Below are 22,710 nucleotides of genomic sequence, written 5' to 3'. Positions count from 1 at the left end.
AAGCAAGATATTATTAGAAACTTGAATTTTCTCAACCTACCCTGATTTGATGCTGCCGCTTATTTGACACTGTGATACCTCCGGCACAGGATATGAATGCTGACGTAGCAGTGATGGCGAAGTAGAGGCAGTTGGAGTGCGCCCATTACTGCTGCAGCTACTGCCGCTGCGCTTAGGTGACGTCGAAGTAGATGCAGGTGTTTTCGGCAGGGTTGCCACCACATCCAGTGCAGTCTCCGTGTTCACTACTTGTTCCAACATATGAATTTTCAGCATTTTGATTCGTTATGGCTTTTTGAGACGTATACATATAATTGATCTATTTTTAATAAACTATTTTGGTAGTATTATTCACCGATTCAGTGAGTGACTATCTTTTTAAATTTTTGGTTTAAAATATTGGCATTAGCGTGCCATTTATAAATATACATAATTAGTTGCTTAATATTTTCACTTTGACGATTATTTTAGGTAATGGTTTCACTTTCGCTTCCTCTTTTGGAACAGCAGCGATATCAAATTATTTGTATACTTATTGCTTAATTGTTGTCGTTGTAGCAGCTTACTTTGACCTCCTGTGCGATTGCTATTTTGGTGGTATAATATTTAGATTTTTCACTATTATTATAACTTTACTTGTTTTAATTTCTTCTCATAATGATAATCACATATTCTTTGGATTGGCCCTTTTGGTATTTCTGCTTGTGTTGGAGATTACTACTTATGTAAAAGTACATTATACAGACATAAGTACATACATACAGATACACATATGTCAAAAAGTAATATAAAAAACTGTTTTTATAAACACATCAAATATAGTAAAAAAATATTTCAAACTGAAATTCACCGCTTCCGTTGATTAAAAATTTGTTTTCATTGTTCTTGCTTGTTGGTCGTCCGGAAAGACTACCGGTCTGTGGTGTGCGTGAGTACAACAACACAATCCACGTATGCTCCCATAAACAAAAAACAAACGCAAATAAAGTATTGCTATGCTCATCAACCAAAATGAAAAACATAGCAATAAAACGGAAATATAATAATTTAACAACATCAGCAGCCTAAGCTTATATGTATATGCCCATACGGCTCACGCATATTAACTACATGCATTTATAAGTACATAACCGCGCTCTCCATCGACAGTTTTCGTTATGTATCAGGTCAGTCCATAAGTTCGTGCGTTTTTAAAGGTGATTTTAAAATTAATAAAAAATATGTTTAAAGTATTTATTAATCAATAATATATTTTTCTTCATTATTTACAATGTCTTCCCAATGTTTAGGCAAATTTTTAATTCTCTGCTCAAAAAAATTGTTTGTCCTTGGAGCCAAAATACGCTTCGATATCCCTTTTTATAGCTTCTTTTGAGGAGTAGTTCTTGTTACTCATATTGGATTCAAGTCCACGGTGATAATCACAAGGTGCAATATCCGGAGAGTATGATGGATGCGGCATTAGCTCCCATCCGAGCTGTTGTTATTGTTGTAGCAGCATAAACATTTCCCATTCTTACATACGGGGAATGCTGCTGGAGTGGCAATCCTTGGCCGGATACAAAGCGGGTCGTTTCGGTAACGTAGAACCGACTGCCGTGGAAACGCTGAGGATGTCGGCATATCGGTTGGCTCATGCAATCTTTTCGGAAATTTTGGGCATGGAGCGTGTGGCAGCAAAGTTCGTTCCAAAGTTAAGCTCCTACCTATCCTGAATTGACCCCGTCATACTAAAAATATGTTCGGCATGTGAAGGAACCCCGCACGACACTAACCACCTTTTCACATGCCCTCTAAAACCGACTCATCTAACACCCCTCTCCCTCTGGACTCAAACCGTCGAAACAGCATGTTTCAGACGACGCCATAGCAGTCATATCGAGAAAAATCCCTATAGATCTCGCGATCAAAGAGCTGCAGAAGCGAGAAATACCGCTTAGTGTTATTAAAGAAGAAGAGAGGCAGCGAACCATGAGAGAGTGGCAGCAACGCTGAGACCTTTCAAAAAATGATCGTTGGACGAACAAGCTAATACCAGGCATAGCGAAATGGTATTGAAGGAAGCACGGTGAAATCGACTTCTACGTGACGCAACTGCTGAGCGGTCACGGATATTTTAAAGAGTACCTACTCCGCTTTAATTTGGAAAGCGACCCCTTTTGCCCGGTCTGCCTGACGAACCAAAGAGTGCAAGGCATCTGCTATTCCGGTGCCCGCACTTCCACACCGAAAGAGAAGACCTTTGCAGGATTTTTGGCGAGCATCCTACAGAGGCAAGCCTCACGATGAAAATGTGCAATAAACTTGCAAAACGGCGAGCATTAAGTGGTGTAGTAGCGCGTATAATGAAAACGCTTCGTGATGAAGAATGGATCCGAAGGCGAACTTGCGCCATCTACAGTTTGATCTCTAGGCTGATATAAATACTGAAGAATCGTTGCAAGACGAACACAGGACAGATTCTCGTACTAGTAGTTAATACACTCCATAACGGCCTCCCGAGGTATTACTTAACGGCAGGTTTCCGGGATGAGAACCCGTTGGGACAATAGGGAGTTTTAGTTCGGGTTAAAGTCCCACACCGACGGTCGCAATGTGGGTATCGGCTTCCAATGCTTTCCTCCTCCACAAAAAAAAAAAAAAAACAAGGCGACCAGACAGGCGCAGCGTAATTTAGTGGTGGCTAGACGCTTGTAGCTGGCGGCCTTAGGATGCAATATAAATTGCCGGCTAAAGTAGCTCGCGGCAGCTGAGAGAATCTTGCGGAATGCGCGTTCGGCTGCGCGCACATCGGCGGGGATGGGGAGAGCGGGGAAGGTGCCCTCAGTAAATTACCCGAAGCCAGCCCAATTAGCTTTACTGAAGTTAATGTAAGACCGGTGAGTCGCGGAAACAAAGTCGACAGGTCTTTCAATCGAGATGATCTGGTCTGAAGTAAGCGATAGCATAGATCGACGGGTTATGCTATTTATCAGACCTGCACTAGAAATTAATTGTGATGTCAGGCGAGCTGCTGTAATTGCCCACTACCCTGGTAGGGGCGTCGTCGCTTACTATGCTAAATGTCGAATCGTCTATCTGATCTGCCAAATGCTGTCCCCTTAGGCCAAAGATCGTAATGCGCATTAAAGTCACCTATTACCAATCAGTTTTCACCTCTGATAAGACCACCGATTTCAGGGTGATATCCTGCCGGGTAGCAGGTGACAGGGGATATATAGATATTATAAATTTCGACTCGGCATCGCCTGACCGGACAGCTATACCTTGACATTTTAAGGTGCTATCCCTGAGGTCGATGCCTTCATCGATGAGATGATAATGGCCTACTATACACAGGGCCATGAACGCTAGGCCGCCACCACTGCCTCGCCTACTTTCTGTGCACGTTATAGCCATCCCTGGTTGTCACTAACCCCGTTCCACCAGGGTGGAATTCAGGCGAAAAGGAGGATTGTTATGGAGTAAGTGGGAGTAATCCCCACATACTACAGATGGGATCTTTGATGATGTTTCTGACATTTTGATTTTAGCCTTCTTAATAAATTAAATAAAAGCAATCAGACCGCGGTATATTTGGACAGGTAGATAATCAGGTAAAAAAAAGAGCTTCGTCTCGCTATTGTGACCAAGTGACGTAACGTAACAAGCGATTACTTTCCAAATGCATATTATTTGCACTGAATTTTTAATCGCGGAAGAAGCTTTTTCTTTACACCACACTGCCGAGATTACTCTATTTCAGCTTTTAAAGGTCAATTTATATTAAATTGAGCACGCTTCAATTTGTACGTAAATATGCGAAATACAAGGTAATTTTGAAATAAATGTTTGTATTTTAATCACGTGAACTTTAGTATATTTTAAGCGAGTTAATTACTAGATGTCCGGTTACAGTTCTGAACATCGCCGATAGGTATTATGAATCGTAATACAAACTGCTGGGCATAATGGATGTGAAACAATGCATTTGCAAATTACTACTACAACTTACATTCATACAAATTGGAGAGCATACAAATTTTATAACTAAATAAGTAAATATATAGGAATCGGTCAGGTAATGTATATTGTACAAAAGGAGATTACCAACTCTGGTCGGAGGAGCTCGGCCAAACACATTAAATTAGTGTACGCGCCAATTATTTATTTTTTAGTATAGTACTAGTGGGCATGAAGAATTCATTAAGTAGAGGAACTATTATTCTTAGTTGAATTCTGATGAATTATGCATCGATAACAGAGGCCTGCGAAATCGCGCTTTTTTACAGTTTCTAAAACCGCTATGGGTGTTTCCTGAAGTTTTTTTTATGCTGAAAACGAATATGAACTTGAAAATGCTCCAGAACGTCAGGATTTTTGGCAATTTGGGGTTAAATAGTCAAAAAATGCAGATTTTGGCCATTTTTTTAATTTTTTTTTGAGCAAGGTAAAGCACGGCAGCCGCCGTGGCCGAATGGGTGGGTGCGTGACCACCATTCGGAATTCAGAGAGAGAACGTTGGTTCGAATCTCGGTGAAAGACCAAAAAATTAAGAAAAAGTTTTTTCTCATAGCGGTCGCCCCTAGGCAGGCAATGTCAAACTTCCGAGTGTATTTCTGCCATGAAAAAGCTCCTCATAAAAATATATGCCGTTCGGAGTCGGCTTAAAACTGTAGGTCCCTCCATTTGTGGAACAACATCAAGACGCACAACACAAATACGAGGAGGAGCTCGGCCAAACACCCAAAAAGGGTGTACGCGCCAATTATATATATATATGTATATATGTTATGTTCCTTTACTTTTTCTGAGGAAAAGAAGATAAGCCAAAACTAAAACTATTTATTGAGTACATAAATAATTTAATTTCCCTGACGAGAGTGTGCTATATTTTGACTACCAATAAACAGTAAATATTTTACTGATAATCCAAATCAAATTATATTATCAGTACCTATTTTTGCAATTTCTTTCAGTAATCAGTAAAAAAATATTTATATAATATAAATATATTTTTCCGGTAGTGAAAACTAAATTGCAATATTAGTAAAAAATATATGTACTGCATTTTGACTACTACTCTAAAGTATCTATGGTTATTCGAAAGTAAATAGGTAAAGGAGTCACTGGAATTTTTCCCTTTTGGTATACTGCTTTTTAGTTCATTATATTCTTTTCTAACTATCGTTACTGTGACAGTTTATCTTTCGACTAAACTTTCAATACTGTCACAATATATTTCGATAGTCGGCGGAAGAGGCTTGTCCATTGTCACGTCCATTGGAATGAGCAGGGACCCACCATCCTAATTAGGAAAGGCTTAACCTTCTAGGGAATCGCAAAAAAAAAAGAGGTTTTTTCAAGTCCTTAATTGCTTAGTGCACTGAAATGTCGTTGAAGAGAAATATGTAATATAACGCAATTATTTAACTAAGGTTGTATAATAATCCAAATTAATCCATTATGAAAATATTGGGTTGTGCTTTCCTTTTCTACAACGATATATTTGCTTATAATGTCAAAGTGCGAAGACCGAATTTTAAAATTATAACACGCAAATGTAGTCACTATATCAGCCTTTTGATTTATATTACTTTTTATAAATTAAAATTAAGAATTAATAGCAATATTTAACGTTAAAAATGCATCTTTTTGGCATAAGCTTGAAAAAATGCCCTATTACAGACGCTTATTTCACTTAAATACAAACACAGAAAAGTAAAAAAATAACTTATAAACATTCTTTATTACATTAAGATTCGATTTAAACCTATTTTTACTAAATAATAGTCCAAATTCTATTAAAATTCTATTATTACAAATGTTCTTCTAACCGTTTGTAATACCGTGCAGAATAAATTTGAGGAGCGAACTGTCAAACGAACGATGAGAGAGAGAATATCAAAGCGAAATAAGAAAACGCCAGTCAACCAAAAGGGAACAATTCTTTTATTATTATTTTTATTATTTATAGGGGCGCTTTTTTGATTTCAAATATACATATATATAACAAAAAAAAATATTTTAAACAAATATTGAAAATTTGGAATAAAAATCGAGCGATTTTTAGTCCAAATTTTCGACTGCGGCGCTTTTTTGATTTCAAATATACATATATATTACAAAAACAAATATTTTTACAAAAAAAAAAAAAATAAATTTATAGATAGTGAAATAATGCAAAATCGGACAATTTTTGGCCTAAATTTTCGCCATCGGCACTTATAACTTTTACGATAAAACAACGTTTTCATAAGTGCTATGAATTATAAAACCTAAGTTCAATGCTTGCTGGGTTGATTACTGCTGCATACTCTTCTCTTCAACTGTATTTCAGTATAAACTGCAAATGCGGTCGGAAAAAACCTAATTTTTAAACTTTATAGGGACATTAGGAGGTTGGGACTTTCACAGTTATAATGGTGTGACCTTACTCTTTCTAATGGGCATGGTAGGTGGTCCCCCTCCGCCCCCAATTCAAATATATAGTGGCAGTAAAGGAAAGTTTTTTCAAAAACTTTAACAATGCCTATGAACTATGCAAACGAGTGCAGGAAGCGTGGAACTGTATACCTAGGGAGAGATGTCAAAATTAATACAAAGTTCAATGAACAGATTTGAGCAAAAAGAACTGTTTTACCAGATTATCCAATAAAAATAATCGGCATTATATATTATGGGTCAGCTTTCCATTAACTACCACGAAATGTTTGTAACAATATTCACTTATAAGCACTCTTTATTAATTAAAGATTTGATTTAAACCTGTTTTTACAAAATAATACTTCGAATTCTATTAAAATTCTATTAAGTTATTAAAAATAGTCTTCTAAACATTCGTAATACCGCGCAAAATAAATGTACGGGACGAACTGTCAAAGGAACGAGAGAATCGAATACAAATATAAATCACGGGAATATTATAATGGGGAAATACACATCCTTTTACTTTCAAAGCGCGCGGCATTATACTGAATACTCCTCAATAGTTTCCATAATTTATATGGAAACCAATCTTTTAAAGCACTGAAGGCCCTGGTAGCCAGTGTGCTAATTAAATTAGCGTTATGTTGTATATATCCCCTATAAATAATAATAATAATAAATCTTTTAATAGTTCCTAATGTTTTGTCGGGATGCATTACAGATGGATGTCAATTACAATTTCCCCAAAGCATTATATCCATAAAAATAAATGTATGTATGTACATATGTATATCAAAAACTCATGAAATGGAAATACATAAGTATGTATGCATTTGTGTAGGTAGTTTGTTGACACAATTAGCACACTGTACTTTGCTAACAACTATGCGCATATTCTATGTTTTTGTAACATTAACTTCACATTAATTGCTCAACGTAATGAAACAATTCAAAAAATTAAAATTTCCTTTGCACAGCACACTCACTACACTGAAAATGCTAAACTCTCTCAGCATCTATTTTCTTTACAAATTTGTCACATCCTTTTCTGTACATGGCAATGTACCTTAAAATTTTGCAAAATATAACTTTCGTATCATTGGCTTAGACACTTTTTTATTTAACAACCAAGTTGGAAAATCTTACGAAGAAACTTTTTGCAATAATTCTCATTGCTCTTTGGTCTAAAATACTAAACTGCCATACAAAATTTATTTCGCGCACAGATGTGTTTGTCACAGTCTTCGACATGTGATATGTACAAAATTTATATTTGTTTATTGCTTTTCTTTTTGTGTTTGTCAAGAAAAACTGTTTCCGCAATTTACACGAACGGTTTTCGTGGATCTATGTAACCAACCGTACCAATAATACCACATCGAAATAATATCTGCCGCAACCTAAACCAGACTGTCAACCAGCCGAGCTGCTAAAAATTCAATTCACGACTCTTACTCACATTGTTGCTGAGCTGAGTGCAGTAAAGTGTCAGAAAGTGGGAAAGAAGCGCAAAAATACACAAAGCATAAAACACATACACCGGCCAAGTAGGAGCGAGCGCAGTGACGACAAAAAAAAACTTGAGCAAAAAATTGTCGTTTGCGCTAAGCTCTGAATTATTTAAATTATTCATAAACGAATACATACATATAATATAATTTTAATATATTATACATATGTATGTATATACGTATGCATAACGAATGCCAAGATTATTTATTCAAATGTAAAGTAACATATTTATTTTAAACATGCATTTTTAAAAATACATATGTACATGATTTGTAATTACTCTCCAACGAATTGATATCACGACCAGATGGACAATCAATCGCCCCCAGAGAAGAAATAAGAGAGCAGATTTGTGATTAACAAACAAAATCTGCGGCGCAAAACGAATTGATAACAGCAGAACAGCTGAGGCCTAGAACAAATAGGCAGGCAAGTGTTCGGCAGGACTATCAAACATGAGAAAGAAAAGCAGAGAGTCGGAGAAAAACAAACAGTCAATGAATCATTGCAAAGAATTCGTGCTAACGGTTGTCAGCTGAATGCTCTCTTGTTGATAAGGTTGCCAATTTACATTTATTGAAAACAAATACATGGCGGGTGTTTTTTTTTAGCTGCATGAGAAATAATGAATATGAAATAAATTTGGAATATTTATAAGATATATAACAATATGTATAGCAACTCACAACCAAAACAATGCAGTGAACGTTTTGGAACAAATAACATAGTTTTTTTATGAGAAGCTTTTCCATCTCAGAAATACTCGAAGAGATTTGGGATTGGCTGTGGAGGAGTAACCGCCATTAGAAAAAACCTGTTTGAATGTCAAAATGGTCCGTTTGTGTTTGTGTTTGTGGATAGTGCGTTGGTGAGTCTTTACATAATTGATTACATATTTGATTAAAATTTTGGCGGTTACTCCTCGGCAGCCAAGTGTGACCAGGTTTAGGCCGTTAACCGGCTCTGTCAGCGATTTGAATCTGTGGATTTACTGACGTATCCTGGGTTATGACAGCGGTTTGTTTACACAAAAATTGAGATTGTGTTGGTGATATACATACGCCCAAAATCAACACAACCTTCGCCCATTATAAACAAACCATTTCTCTTCATGATACCAATTGCATGTTTATTTTCGAGCAAAGTACAGACTTCACTTGAATTATCAGAAAACCTTGGATTACTAGATCAAAACCATTTTCTTCCATACAAATTATCTATACTATAAAGGTGAATGTTTGTACGTTCTCCGCGCATCACTATATGTTTTTATGATGGAACTCCCTTCCCACAGCCCCCAGGCCCCGCCACCGCTCTCATTCGTCTCTAATAATCGAATATTTGTTTAAATTTAATCTAAAAAATCTTAGTTTTTCCTATTTCCCACTATTTATAGAACACTCTAGACTTCCTAATCCGCATAAGCTGTTCAGCTATAACCCAAATGCAAAGTTCAAAAAACGGTTTGAGATAGAAAATTAATAAAAATAATTTTGCTTAATATTTTTCTGATTGGTTGTTTTGATTTTATTCAACGAGGCATAGCAACGGATGCCGGGTATTGTAATATTATGGTTATTAATAAAAAAATATTTTCTATGAAATTATTGTTTGTAATTCTTTTATATACATATTATAAATCCCTCAAAACTACTCCTACGCGAGCGGGGTCGCGGTTAAAGCTAGTTTCCTCTAATCAAGAGAACCGGAGTGTAAATAACGGGTGGGCCATATAGCGTTTGCTTTTTGAACCACCTATTTTTTTGAAAATGGTAACACAAATGACATGTCAAATGTATTCATAAATTACTTAAAGGTTTGACATTTACGAAATGGGACGCTATACGCTTGAACAAAATTGAGAAATATTGAAAACCTATTTCCAAAGTGGTGAGTCTTCTTCTTCTTCTGCGGTTACAGTAAATGACGAGCGTTTCCGTGACATGCTCAACGAGTTTTTGTTTCCAAAAATTGAAGTGGGTGACATGGACGACATTTGGTTTCAACAGGACGGTGCAACTTGTCACACTGCCAAAGTTACACCCGTACTTTTGGCTATCGTTTTTGAATTCCGATATCGGAGCTGTGATTTAAGCCCGTTGGACTATTTTTTGTGGAGAGTCGTTAAGGACAAATGCTATGCGAACCATTCAGAGACGATTGATGCTTTAAAACATTCATGAAATTGGAGCCCAAACAATCGAAAATGTGCTTAAAAATTGGGTTGATCGAATGGTATACTGTAAAGCCAGTCGTGGCAGTCATTTTAACGATATTATTTTTCATTCATAAATGACAAGGTTCAATCTTCAAAATAAAAAACAAAGTTTGAAAAAATATTGATTAGTTTTTTTTTTATAGCCGATTCAAAAAGCAAATTTTACATGGCCCACCCTATATGTATGTATGTAAATACTTGCAAATCACAAGTACAATATTAAAAAGTTTTCTTTGAACAAAACGTCAAAACAAACAAATGAAGAAAAGTTCTTATAATGCTTTCACATTTAAGTGGATCATCTACTTCTTCGTGCTTAACTCCCAATCCGTTATTAGAAAACAAGATTCTTCTTCTTAATTGGCGCGATAGACACTTATGCGATTTTGGCTGAGTTTAACAAAGCGCGCCAGTCGTTTGTTTCTCGAGCTAACCGGCGCCACTTGGACACACCAAGTGAAGCCAAGTCCTTCTTCACCTGATCTTTCCAACGCAGAGGAGGCCTTCCTCTTCCTCTGCTACCACCAGCTGGTACCGCATCGAATACTTTCAAAGCCGGAGCGTTTGCATCCATTCCGACGACATGACCCAGCCAACGTAGCCGCTGGATCTTTATTCGCTGTGCTATGACTATGTCGTCGTAAAGCTCATCGTTCCATCGCCTGCGATATTCGCCGTTGCCAACGTGCGAAGGTCCAAAAATCTTACGCAGAATCTTTCTCTCAATCACTCCAAGCGTCGCTTCATCGGATGTTGTCATCGTCCACGCTTCTGCGCCATACGTTAGAAGGGGCATGATGAGAGTCTTGTAGAGTGTTAGTTTTGTTCGTCGAGAGAGGACTTTACTACTTATTTGTCTACTTAGTCCAAATTAGCACTTGTTGGCAAGGAAGATTCTACGTTGGATTTCAAGGCTGACATTGTTATCGGTGTTGATGCTGGTTCCTAAATAAAAGAAGTCTTTTACAACTTACTTTTTAAGTTATTAAAAATAGTCTTCTAAACGTTCGTAATACCGCGCAAAATAAATGTACGGGACGAACTGTCAAAGGAACGAGAGAATGGAATAAAGCGGAACAAGAAAAACCCAGTCGACCAAAAAGGAACAATTCTTACATTAATTTTAGAAAATATAAAAAAAAAAACATTATGTAAATGGTAGCCTATAGTACTGCGGTTAGAGAAAGGGCTGTGCTTTCCATTTCTATCACGATGTATTTGCTTATAGTGTCTAAGTGCCTAGACCGAACTTAAAAATTATAACACGCAAATGTAGTCACTATATCAGCCTTTTGATTTATATTACTTTTTATAAATTAAAATTAAGAATTAATAGCAATATTTAACGTTAAAAATGCATCTTTTTTGCATAAGCTTGAAAAACTGCCCTATTACAAACGCTTATTTCACTTAAATACAAACACATAAAAGTAACAAAATCACTTATAAACATTCTTTATTACATTAAGATTCGATTTAAAGCTATTTTTACTAAATAATACTCCAAATTCCATTAAAACTCTATTATTACAAATGTTCTTCGAACCTTTTGTAATACCGTGCAGAATAAATGTGAGGAGCGAACTGTCAAACGAACGACTAGAGAGAGAATATCAAAGCGAAATAAGAAAAACCCAGTCAACCAAAATAACAATTCTTTTACTAAATAATAGTATTATTATTATTATTATTATTTATAGGGGCGTTTTTTTGATTTCAAATATACAAAAAGAAACATTTTTACAAATGGGACTTTATTATAGTGGGGAAATGCACATTCTTTTACTTTCAAAGCGCGCGGCATTATTCTGAATATTCCTCAATAGTTTCCATAATTTAAATGGAAATCAATCTTTTAAAGCACTGAAGGCCCTGGTAGCCAGTGTGCTAATTAAATTAGCGTTATGTTGTATATATCCCCTATAAATAATAATAATAATAAATCTTTTAATAGTTCCTAATGTTTTGTCGGGATGCATTACAGATGGATGTCAATTACAATTTCCCCAAAGCATTATATCCATAAAAATAAATGTATGTATGTACATATGTATATCAAAAACTCATGAAATGGAAATACATAAGTATGTATGCATTTGTGTAGGTAGTTTGTTGACACAATTAGCACACTGTACTTTGCTAACAACTATGCGCATATTCTATGTTTTTGTAACATTAACTTCACATTAATTGCTCAACGTAATGAAACAATTCAAAAAATTAAAATTTCCTTTGCACAGCACACTCACTACACTGAAAATGCTAAACTCTCTCAGCATCTATTTTCTTTACAAATTTGTCACATCCTTTTCTGTACATGGCAATGTACCTTAAAATTTTGCAAAATATAACTTTCGTATCATTGGCTTAGACACTTTTTTATTTAACAACCAAGTTGGAAAATCTTACGAAGAAACTTTTTGCAATAATTCTCATTGCTCTTTGGTCTAAAATACTAAACTGCCATACAAAGTTTATTTCGCGCACAGATGTGTTTGTCACAGTCTTCGACATGTAATATGTACAAAATTTATATTTGTTTATTGCTTTTCTTTTTGTGTTTGTCAAGAAAAACTGTTTCCGCAATTTACACGAACGGTTTTCGTGGATATACATATGTAACACCGACCTTGCAAGTAATACCACATCGAAAGAATATCTGCGGCAAACTAAACCTGACTGCCAACCAGCCGATCTGCTAAAAATTCAATTCACGACTCTTACTCACATTGTTGCTGAGCTGAGTGCAGTAAAGTGTCAGAAAGTGGGAAAGAAGCGCAAAAATACACAAAGCATAAAACACATACACCGGCCAAGTAGGAGCGAGCGCAGTGACGACAAAAAAAAACTTGAGCAAAAAATTGTCGTTTGCGCTAAGCTCTGAATTATTTAAATTATTCATAAACGAATACACATAATATAATTTTAATATATTATACATATGTATGTATGTATATACGTATGCATAACGAACGCCGAGATTATTTATTCAAATGTAAAGTAACATATTTATTTTAAACATGCATTTTTAAAAATACATATACACATGATTTGTAATTACTCTCCAACGAATTGATATCACGACCAGATGGACAATTAATCGCCCCCGGAGAAGAAATAAGAGAGAAGATTTGTGATTAACAAACAAAATCTTCGGCGCAAAATGAATTGATAATAGCAGAACAGCTGAGGCCTAGAACAAATAGACAGGCAAGCGCAGAGAACGTCAAATACATTAACGTTCTCTGCAAGCGTTCCGAGGGACTATCAAACATTGAAAGAAAAGCAAAGAGTCGGAGAAAAACAAACAGACAATGAATCATTGCAAAGAATCCGTGCTAACGGTTCTCAGCTGAATGCTCTCTTGTTGATAAGGTTGCCAATTTACATTTATTGAAAATAAATACATGGCGGGTGTTTTTTTTTTAGCTGGTTGAGATATAATGAATATGAAATAAATTTGGAATATTTATAAGATATATTATATTATGTACAGCAACTCACAACCAAAACAATGCAGTAAACTTTTTGGAACAAATAACGAAATTACGGGAAATAAAAATGTTGTTGACAATTAACACCACTTGAAAGATGCAAAAATAATGCAGCCCTAAAAGACATTGCTTACAGTATCAAAAGCTTTAAGAAGTAGAAAATAAATATTTTATAGCGTAACCTCTTTTCTCAATAACACTTTGGAGCCCCTTAAAGCCGATCCCACAAACTTCTTAGTATATTCAGAAGAAATGTTTTCCCATTCAACTTTTAACGCCTTTTTGAGGTTTCGAACATTAATTTTTTTATACATACATATATGAAATTAAATGAAGATGAAAAAAAAATTTTTTTGAGGTAATATATTTGTAAGATTTTAGCTTATAATTGCTATAAGTTATTGCAGCAGCGTTTTGGCTGCGTACGTATGTATGTACCTGTACGTATACAAATATACTTATACAAATATATAAGTGCATACAGGCCCGTGCGCAGAAAATTTCCGAGGGGGTGGTTTTAACTCAAGTTACGTAATCAATGAAAAAAGAAAAAAAAATTTTAGAGTACAGAAATTACATTTAGGTATGTAATAAATCAACTCTTCGAGGTACTGAAAAAAACTCTTTCAAAATTATTTGCGGATCGATTTTGGCATCGCGATGTACATTGAGTGAGGCTAAGCCGTTCAGGCGATCTTCAGACATTGTTGATCTCAAATACGTTTTCAGTCGTTGCAAAGTTGAGAAGGATCGTTCATTCGTCGCTGTTGTCACAGGCAAAATTGCCATCACGCGAAGCATCTGGTTAACATTTGCAAACGCATCTTCATTACAAATATTGAGTGCTTCAAGTGAGTTTTTTATTTCCTTTCCGGCAATGAGCTTCCGCCAAAGTTGTACTTCGTTCACCAAGATTTCACGGGAATCGTCGTGCAAAATTGAACAGTGTGGTTGGAATAGTTGAGCGCAGGGCTCTTCCTCGAAAATTTGCATTTTGTTGGGAAAAAGGCAAGCGAAATTTGATAAAATATTGCGGTGATTTGAGAATCGAGATTGCAATTGTACCAGAAACCAATCAATATACGGTATGTAGATTGTTATGCGGAAATAATCTTCAGCTGAATCAGTTTGTACGTTGGAACGTTGGGTCTGTTTCGACGCAATCCTTGGCTTTCGCAATTCAATTTCATATTGTTCGCTAATTTCGCTCGTGTTTTTGGAGCCAAGAACGTTCAAACTTCAAAATTCTAGGGCCCGATGCAGGGAAACTGTAGTCATCAGGGGGACTCCAAATCTTCTTTTGCAATCCAGGAATTGAGTTTATTCCGTCAGCTGGTGATTTTTGAACAAACAATCGAATATCATAGGAACTGAGATAATTTTTCAAAGAGCAAACTGGCAAAGACGAGCTTTCCGGTACCTCCAAATCACATTCCACTTCTGTAGGAGTCAGTGCTAATCCCGTTTGTTTCTTACCTGTGACATTTTCAGCAATATTTGTCTGAGTTTGAAGCTCAGTACGACTAAATTCGCCAACACCCTAGTGAATATTATGCACTTAGTACAAATCCGAATTTATTCTGTATTTAATATTATGTTAAACTTACATCTTCGTTCTCGATTCGCCTTTTTTTGCACAAAAAACGGCAAATATCCATGGTAAAAAATATTAGGATAGGACTTGTACAAACTATTTATTAATAATGCAAATTATTTAATAATAATGCAAATTCTTTAAAAATATTCAGCTTACCGTAGTGTATGCCCCACCAGTTTTCTTTGGTCAATGAATAAAATGAAGCAAAGAATTGTCAAACATTCTTATAACCTGATAGAATACGCGTAATACTGCATCTACATAGACACCAGCACTTCGCCCCGTAGCGACGGTGAAATGTTGCGCGACAGCAAATGTCGCCGCAAATCCAGCTTCAAAAATATTTTGAAAGCGGCAACGACAACAGCTGATTTTAATGTTATTTATAATTTTTGCATTATTTTGAGCATAAATTATTATTTAATGCTTCTGTGATTAAGTACTATGAGATTTATAAAGAAATTTATAAAATGTCACAGTTCCTACTTAAGTAGCAACACATGACCCAGCCAACGTAGCCGCTCGATCTTTATTCGCAGCTCATACAGCTCATCGTTCCATCGCCTGCGATATTCGCCGTAGCCAACGTGCGAAGGTCCAAAAATCTTGCGCAGAATCTTTCTCTCAAACACTCCAAGCGTCGCTTCACCGGATGTTGTCATCGTCCATGCTTCTGTGCCATACGTTAGGAGGGGCATGATGAGAGCCTTGTAGAGTGTTAGTTTTGTTCGTGTTTAAGTTTTTAAGTGGCGGGTCCCAAACCCAGCGCACAACCAGCTACCCTTCTCACGTTAGCTCACTCCCGAATGGGTATTCGGAAGCTATCCAGAGGATACGTGGGCTAATCCCGGATGTTGTGAGCTGCTTGAACCATATGCAGAAGAATCGTTCTGAAAGAAATAACAAGATTACCCATAGAAAATTTCTCTCCCGAAATCTGAGATTATAAAATAGTCTTAGATTATTACTGGACTTTCTTACATACAACCCTGTGTATTTTGTGTTATTGATATTAAAACTAGTATATTATAATAAATAAAATGGACGCCGGCAAGGAAAACAGGTTTGTAGACATAATTCCAGTAACATTTTTGTTAGGTATTATTAATTATGCATTCATATAGCAGAAAAAAACCTATTTCCATAAACGCTTTGTCCACTTATTATTTATTATAAAATTTAATATCGAAATTCGCGTGGGCATTGCTGCTATAATTTTTTTACACCTCAGTAAACGTCGTTTACGGATTTTCTCCAACTGTTTATTACTAGCAGCCAGTTGCGCATTTACCTGGAAAGCAATTTGTGTTTAAACAATCCAGTATCTTGTTTCAAGGGGCTTCCCTTAATGTTATGATTAATTTTGACCATTGATAGCTACATGTTAAGCTTACATTAAAAGAAAAAATTTCAGCCGTTAGTACAGTGTCTGTTTTAATGAAAATGGCAATATTGACATATTTGAGCTACAGAGGCTCGGAAAGGTATATCTGAAGCTGAACGGAGAGTAAACCATATTTCGTAATTTCATATCATGTCCTTTTGCAACACTGTCCCCTGTATCGACCTCTCTGCGTGAAATTTAAGTTTTTTATCGCAAATTTGACTCTTCTATAACCGATCGCATGCAACTAGCTCTCGACATTGCCTAAGATTGGTGTCAAGCGAAAGAACTATCGATAAATCTTTCGCCCGAAGAAGGAAACTAGATTCAGGAACCCTAAAGCTAGAGGACGAAAACTTAACTCTATCCGGGGATATGAAATATCTGGGAGTAATCCTTGATAAAACCTTGACCTGGAAAAATCATTTATCGTACATCTTAAATAAAGCTTTGAGAACAATACACATGTGCCAAAGGCCTTACGGTAAAAAATGGGGTCTGCGGCCAAAGATGATGGTCTTATAGGACAATAATAGTGGCAATGATCACCTACGCCTTTTTGGTATGGTGGCCAAAAGTAGACCAAATTAAGACTCAGATGACACTTAACAAGGGAGCAATGCGAATTCGCTTCACAACAACCTTAGGAATGGTCACTTGACTCATTCCACTCTACCTTGTAGCCAAACGGCCCACAGTTAGTACAGTACTAAAAGCTCTAAGCTATTTCATCTCAAAGAAGGCATGTTAAAGGGCATGTAAGAATTCTGGGTTGAGTCCTCAACTCCCGGTGTCTGACGGTCTGTGGCAAGATGGAAAGAAAACTAGAATTATCCAAGAATTTCAAGGTGATCCTCAGTGATCGCTCAGCGTAGAGAAACAACGAAATGTCTTTAAAATTGATCGCACAGGTCTTGTTTACTGATGGGTCCGAAATGGAAGACGGCAGTGACGGAGCTGCAGTTGTCGCACCCCACTTCAAGAAGGCAATTGCAGTGGGAAAAATGAATTCTATTTTTCAGGTGGAGGTCCACGTCTTAGAGCCATGTGCCAGGGAATGTCTTCGTAGAGGCACGAGTGATGTCAATATCAGCATTCTCTCTGACAGTCAAGCAGCTCTAAAATCGCTAGATAGCTTCTCATTTCAATCAAGGTTGGTTTGCGAATGTTTTAAAATCTCGATGAAATTGCGTGCCCTTTAGCGAAAAAGGATGCAAGTAGTCCCTTCATTGGTTCTGAATCTTTTTGCGGGGTAAACAACAGCTTAAAATGTGCCGTTTTACGTGAGCTGGTACTGGAAAGTCGAAACGGGCATGCGGCAATCGAAAATACTCGTTGATCCAAAATATATAAAGGCAGAGGTAATCCTTAACCTCAGCAGAAAAGATATAAAGCTCTGCACGGAACTGCTAACAGGACATTGTAAGCTTAATTACCACATGAAAATTGGTGTGGCAAAAAATGATTCTTGCAGACTCCGCGACTGCCCAGCAAAGGGGCTGCAGACTAAATTACTCTGAAAAAGGGGTTTTAGTGCAGAAATTTGAAATTTAGCCTACAGCAGCTTTAGGGTTTATAAATAGCCTAAAACTATTTGCTATTTTATAAATATCTCCATTTTTTAAATACAATCTGTCATCCAATAACATTCAACAATCATATACATACATATATGATTATACATTCAAAAACAAAAAAAAAAAAAAACATACGTAAGAACTCCCGTCGAAGATCATGATTAAATTACAATATATTGCATGATGTTAAATAATTAAATTACATTCGATTTATGTATGATTAAAATCTTTGGGGCAAGTCAATAGGTTTTTAATTTACATGGAATATTGATGTTGAGTTAGTGCGTTGATTTGGATGAATAGCATTGTTGTGTCTGCGACTAAGATTACTGATTTCCTTGTGTATAGTTGGAACTTTAGGTCACGGTGTAGAATCTCATTGTTGACAATCCAAGGTGCATTGGCGCACATGTGTAGAGCGTAGAACTTTTGACTGAAACTTTTGCGAAATTTCAAAATTTTGAGTTTGAAGCTGAGCAACATATTAGGATTCCATAGGTCCATATAGGTGTAAATATTGATTTCTATAGAAGAATTTTATTCTCGTTGAACGATGCACGAAGTTTTAACCCAATTTGCTTCCGTTTTAGAACATATGTGGGAGCGCTACGTAAGTCAACGGTCAAACAGAACATCTAAGTTTTTGGCTTGATCAGCTTGGAGTATTTGACATGAAATTGACTCTTTGATGCAAAAATTAAAACATTGTATGTGAATGCCCTATAGTTACGGCAAAAATTTACTATACTTTATCATATGTAATAATGCATGCTTTCTTATGAGAGAAATTATTGTATGTGTCATATAAAAATACATTGTTCATAGTAGTTGAATTTACTGCATACGTAGGTGTGTATCTCCTTTTCAAATTAGAAGTAGAATGTGAAGCGTATTGCTTGTTTTATGTACCCCTTTGGTAAAAAAAATATTAAATTAAATTGAAAACAATCCATACACGATACTTTGGGGCAGAGCACACTTCAATTCCAATCGGCAGGCGTGCATTCATCCGACCAAATTTTGCATAGAAGCTGATGCATGTACCTTACCAGCTCCTCACCGCCGTATTTGAATAGCTCAGCCGGCAGTCCGTCGGAACCCGCGGCTTTGTTGTTCTTTAGCCGAGTTATCGCTATTCTCACCTCGTCATGGTGAGGTAGCGGAACGTCAATTCCGTCGTCGACAAATGGGGTATCGGGATCTTCACATTCTCTGTGACATGCGCAGCTATCACTGTTTAACAGTTTCGAGAAGTGTTCCCTCCATAATTTAAGATTGCTCTGTATGCCAGCCACCAGATCGCCGTCTTTGTTCTTACAGGAAAACACCCCGGTCTTAAAAATTTCTGTAAGCCGCCAAACTTTCTGGCGTTGTTCCTATTGGCCAGCATCTCAAGCTCCTCGCACTCACATATTTCGGCCTCTCGTTTCTTCTTTCGGATAATACTTCTCACTTCCTTTCTTAGTTCTCTGTAGTGATCCCACATGGCTCGCGTTGCGCCCGATCGCAGCGTGGCTCTATCGGCGGCATCCTTTCTTTCTGAGGCAGCACGACATTCCACGTCGTACCAACTGTTTCTTCGGGCTCGCCGAAATCCGATTTCTTCTTTGGCGGCGGTACGTAGAAAACGAAAAATGTTGCTCCATTGTTCGTGCATGCCGGTTTGTTGGACAGTACTCTCTGAGAGCAGGAGTGAGTGTCGAGTGGCGAATCTTCTGGCTGTCTGTTGTGATTGCAGCTTTTCGATGTTGAACATTCTTTGCGTAGGTAGATATGCGTTTTTTGCTGCACAGAGGCGTGTGCGCAGTTTGGCTGCAACAAGGTAGTGATCCGAGTCGATGTTGGGTCCTCGCATCGTACGTATATCTAATACACTAGAAGCGTGTCTTTCATCTATCACAACATGATCAGTTTGGTTTCGTGTTAAACGGGTTAAAAAAACGGGCTTTGGTGCCGATTATCGCGAGACGCTCGTCCACCGGAGTGAACGGCAGTACTTGCCGACGAAGTCTCTCTCCCACAACAAATCCAACACCGAATTTGCGATCTTTAACATGACAGCTATAGTAGACGTCACAAGGTCCTACGCTTTTCTTGCCTTGTCCCGTCCATCGCATCTCTTGGATGGCAGTGGTGTCAGCCTTTACTCTCACGAGGACATTAAGCAGCCGGGCAGAGGCACCTTCCCCATTAAGAAACAGGACATTCCAGGTGCATACCCTCATTTCGTATTCTTTAGTTCGTTGCAGGGGTCGTCATCAGTATAGGGAGGTCTCATCCGATCCTATTTTTATATATATATATGTATATAATTGGCGTGTGTCGTGTTTGTGTTCGACAAATGGAGGTGCCTACAGTTTTAAGCTGACTCCGAACGGCAGATATTTTTTATGAGGAGCTTTTTCATGGCAGAACACTCGGAGGTTTGCCATTGACTACCGAGTGGCGACCGCATTAGAAACAACTTATTCTTCATTTTGGTGTTTCACGGAGATTCGAACTTACGCTCTCTCCGAATTCGGAATGGTAGTCAAGCACCAACCCATTTGGCTACGGCGGCCGCTAATACCTCTTAAAATAATAAAAAATGCGAAATGAAACCTTCACAATAATTTCTTAATCATTTCACAAAGATGTAAGGTCACAAATAACTTTGTGTTTTAATTTGTTTGTAATTTAAACTGATTTTAACGTTATCGTTAGTGCTATTTTCTAGTAGCACACCAATAAAATGGTGTGAGCGAAATTGTCTTATGTGCCAAAAAATTGGGTTTTCTGGGAAAATGTAAATTTTTTGAAAGAAAATACTTTTAGTTTAGTTATCTAAAGCAGCGCAAGTAAATTTGATTTCAATATTTCAAGAAAAAGAACAGAAAAGTAGAAAAAACGCTTTCTTGTAAAATTTGGGTTTCGGTACAAACGATAATTTGGCGAAAGGCGATATAGTAATTTTGTTGTGGAGATTTATATTTACATATGTAAGTCGGAAGAGCGTAGGTCCGAATCGCCGTGCATTAACAAAAAAATGGTCCACAAAGTTGTTTTCTAATAACGGTCACCCCTCGGCAAGCAATGGCAAAACTCCGAGTGTATTTCGGAGTCGGCTTAAAACTGCAGGCCTCATTTGTGGAACAACAACAAGACGAACGCCACAAATAGCAGAGGAGCTCGGACAAGCGCCCAAAAAGGATGTAAGCGTCGAATATGTATTGTTAATTCATACTTTTTATAACTTTATCCCTATTAGTTGTATGTTTTTAATTATCATTACTCTGATATAATCTAGTACGTAAAATTGTAATCATGGATTAAATAAATTTTAACTAAAAGAAGAGTGGAAGGCCTTTCGGTGCGATCTGTCGTTATGGGGCCGGTCTCTTCTTTCTCAACAAAATATCAATAATTTTGGAAGCTCGTAAACTCTCATACACCTACAAAAATATGATGTAACCCTAATTTAGATTTAGTTTTAGGTCTAACTCTTATTCGCAATGATTTTTTTGCACAAATGCATGACTCGGCAGTTCTATGTTGATTCCTAATGCCGGACAGTTTTCATATGAACCAATTACTTCCACCGCCTTCAAATTCTATTTTCTTCCTTTCTGATACAGTGATGACTATGACCCGATTTACACGAGGAGACATCTGGAAGGGAAACATTTTGTTCGAGGGCGAAGGACGGTCAGGGAAGAGAGAAGGGATTTTGTCTCCCGTACTCGGCGATACGCTTTGCTCTTCTTATTCTTATTTCTTATCTTAAAGCAATTTTTGACAGTTGCTTCATTCGTTTTCTTCTTTTGTGGAAGAAAGTTCTAAGTTATGTGTTGGTTTTGAATCAAACGGAAGATAACAACGATGACAAACATCCGAACGCTGCTTGGGAAATGCACGATTATTTTTGCTAGTAAAGTAGGTATAATTTAAAATAGTTATGGGACATGTTTATGTTGACTTCTTGATTTTTTCCTGCATTTCTAGATACTCAAGTTAATTTTTTACATATGAAGTATTTTTAATTAAATTTTTTTTTATTCAAGTATAAGAATTTATAAATATATTTCAATTATAAAAAACAAGTTATTTATTATATAACCAGTTTGCATTTTTCATTCATATATTTAAGAAATTGTTGTCGAACGCTCTCTGCTTTACATGTAAGCGCGTGCTAGAATACATCCGAAACAGACGATGCTAAAGTATTAAATGTCAAAATGTCGCGGAAACATTTTTGCCCGTGTGTACGCGAATGAAACATCAAAAGAGAATTTCCAGTGTCTCCCTTCCAGATGTATTTTTGTGTAAATCGGGTCTATCCATTCTAGGCCAACATTTATATATACACACAGGGTGGTTCATATAGTGGTGTTTGCCTCGGCTGGCTTTTGCAGTAATGTAATCAGTTTTCCAATACTTTGGCATGGTTACTGACTCTATCTGTTGAATGGCTTACTCTATTTTCGCGACAATGGTCGATTCTTGGCTCACCTCAAAAAACCGAATGGCATCGAATTGCACCT

General features: G+C 36.9%; 1 protein-coding gene across 16 annotated transcripts in view; it reads right to left on the bottom strand.

Moving 5' to 3' along the window:
* LOC128864190 (rap1 GTPase-activating protein 1) overlaps positions 1-12,866 on the bottom strand; it is a 101,831-nt gene extending 88,965 nt beyond the window's left edge. The window contains exons 1-2 of one of the 16 annotated variants that reach the window (XM_054103729.1): positions 12,768-12,866; positions 41-717 (exon numbers count right to left, since the gene is read on the bottom strand). In XM_054103729.1, the coding sequence (XP_053959704.1) occupies positions 41-276 (236 nt within the window). In that variant the 5' untranslated portion in view covers positions 277-717; positions 12,768-12,866. The other 15 variants (XM_054103739.1, XM_054103735.1, XM_054103733.1 and 12 more) reach the window with 15 other exon arrangements.
* Positions 12,867-22,710: the final 9,844 nt, after the last annotated feature.

This window comes from Anastrepha ludens, chromosome 5 (genome assembly GCF_028408465.1).
Source record: "Anastrepha ludens isolate Willacy chromosome 5, idAnaLude1.1, whole genome shotgun sequence".
Classification (NCBI taxonomy): Eukaryota; Metazoa; Arthropoda; class Insecta; order Diptera; family Tephritidae; genus Anastrepha; species Anastrepha ludens.
This window is presented reverse-complemented; position numbering and strand designations above follow the sequence as displayed.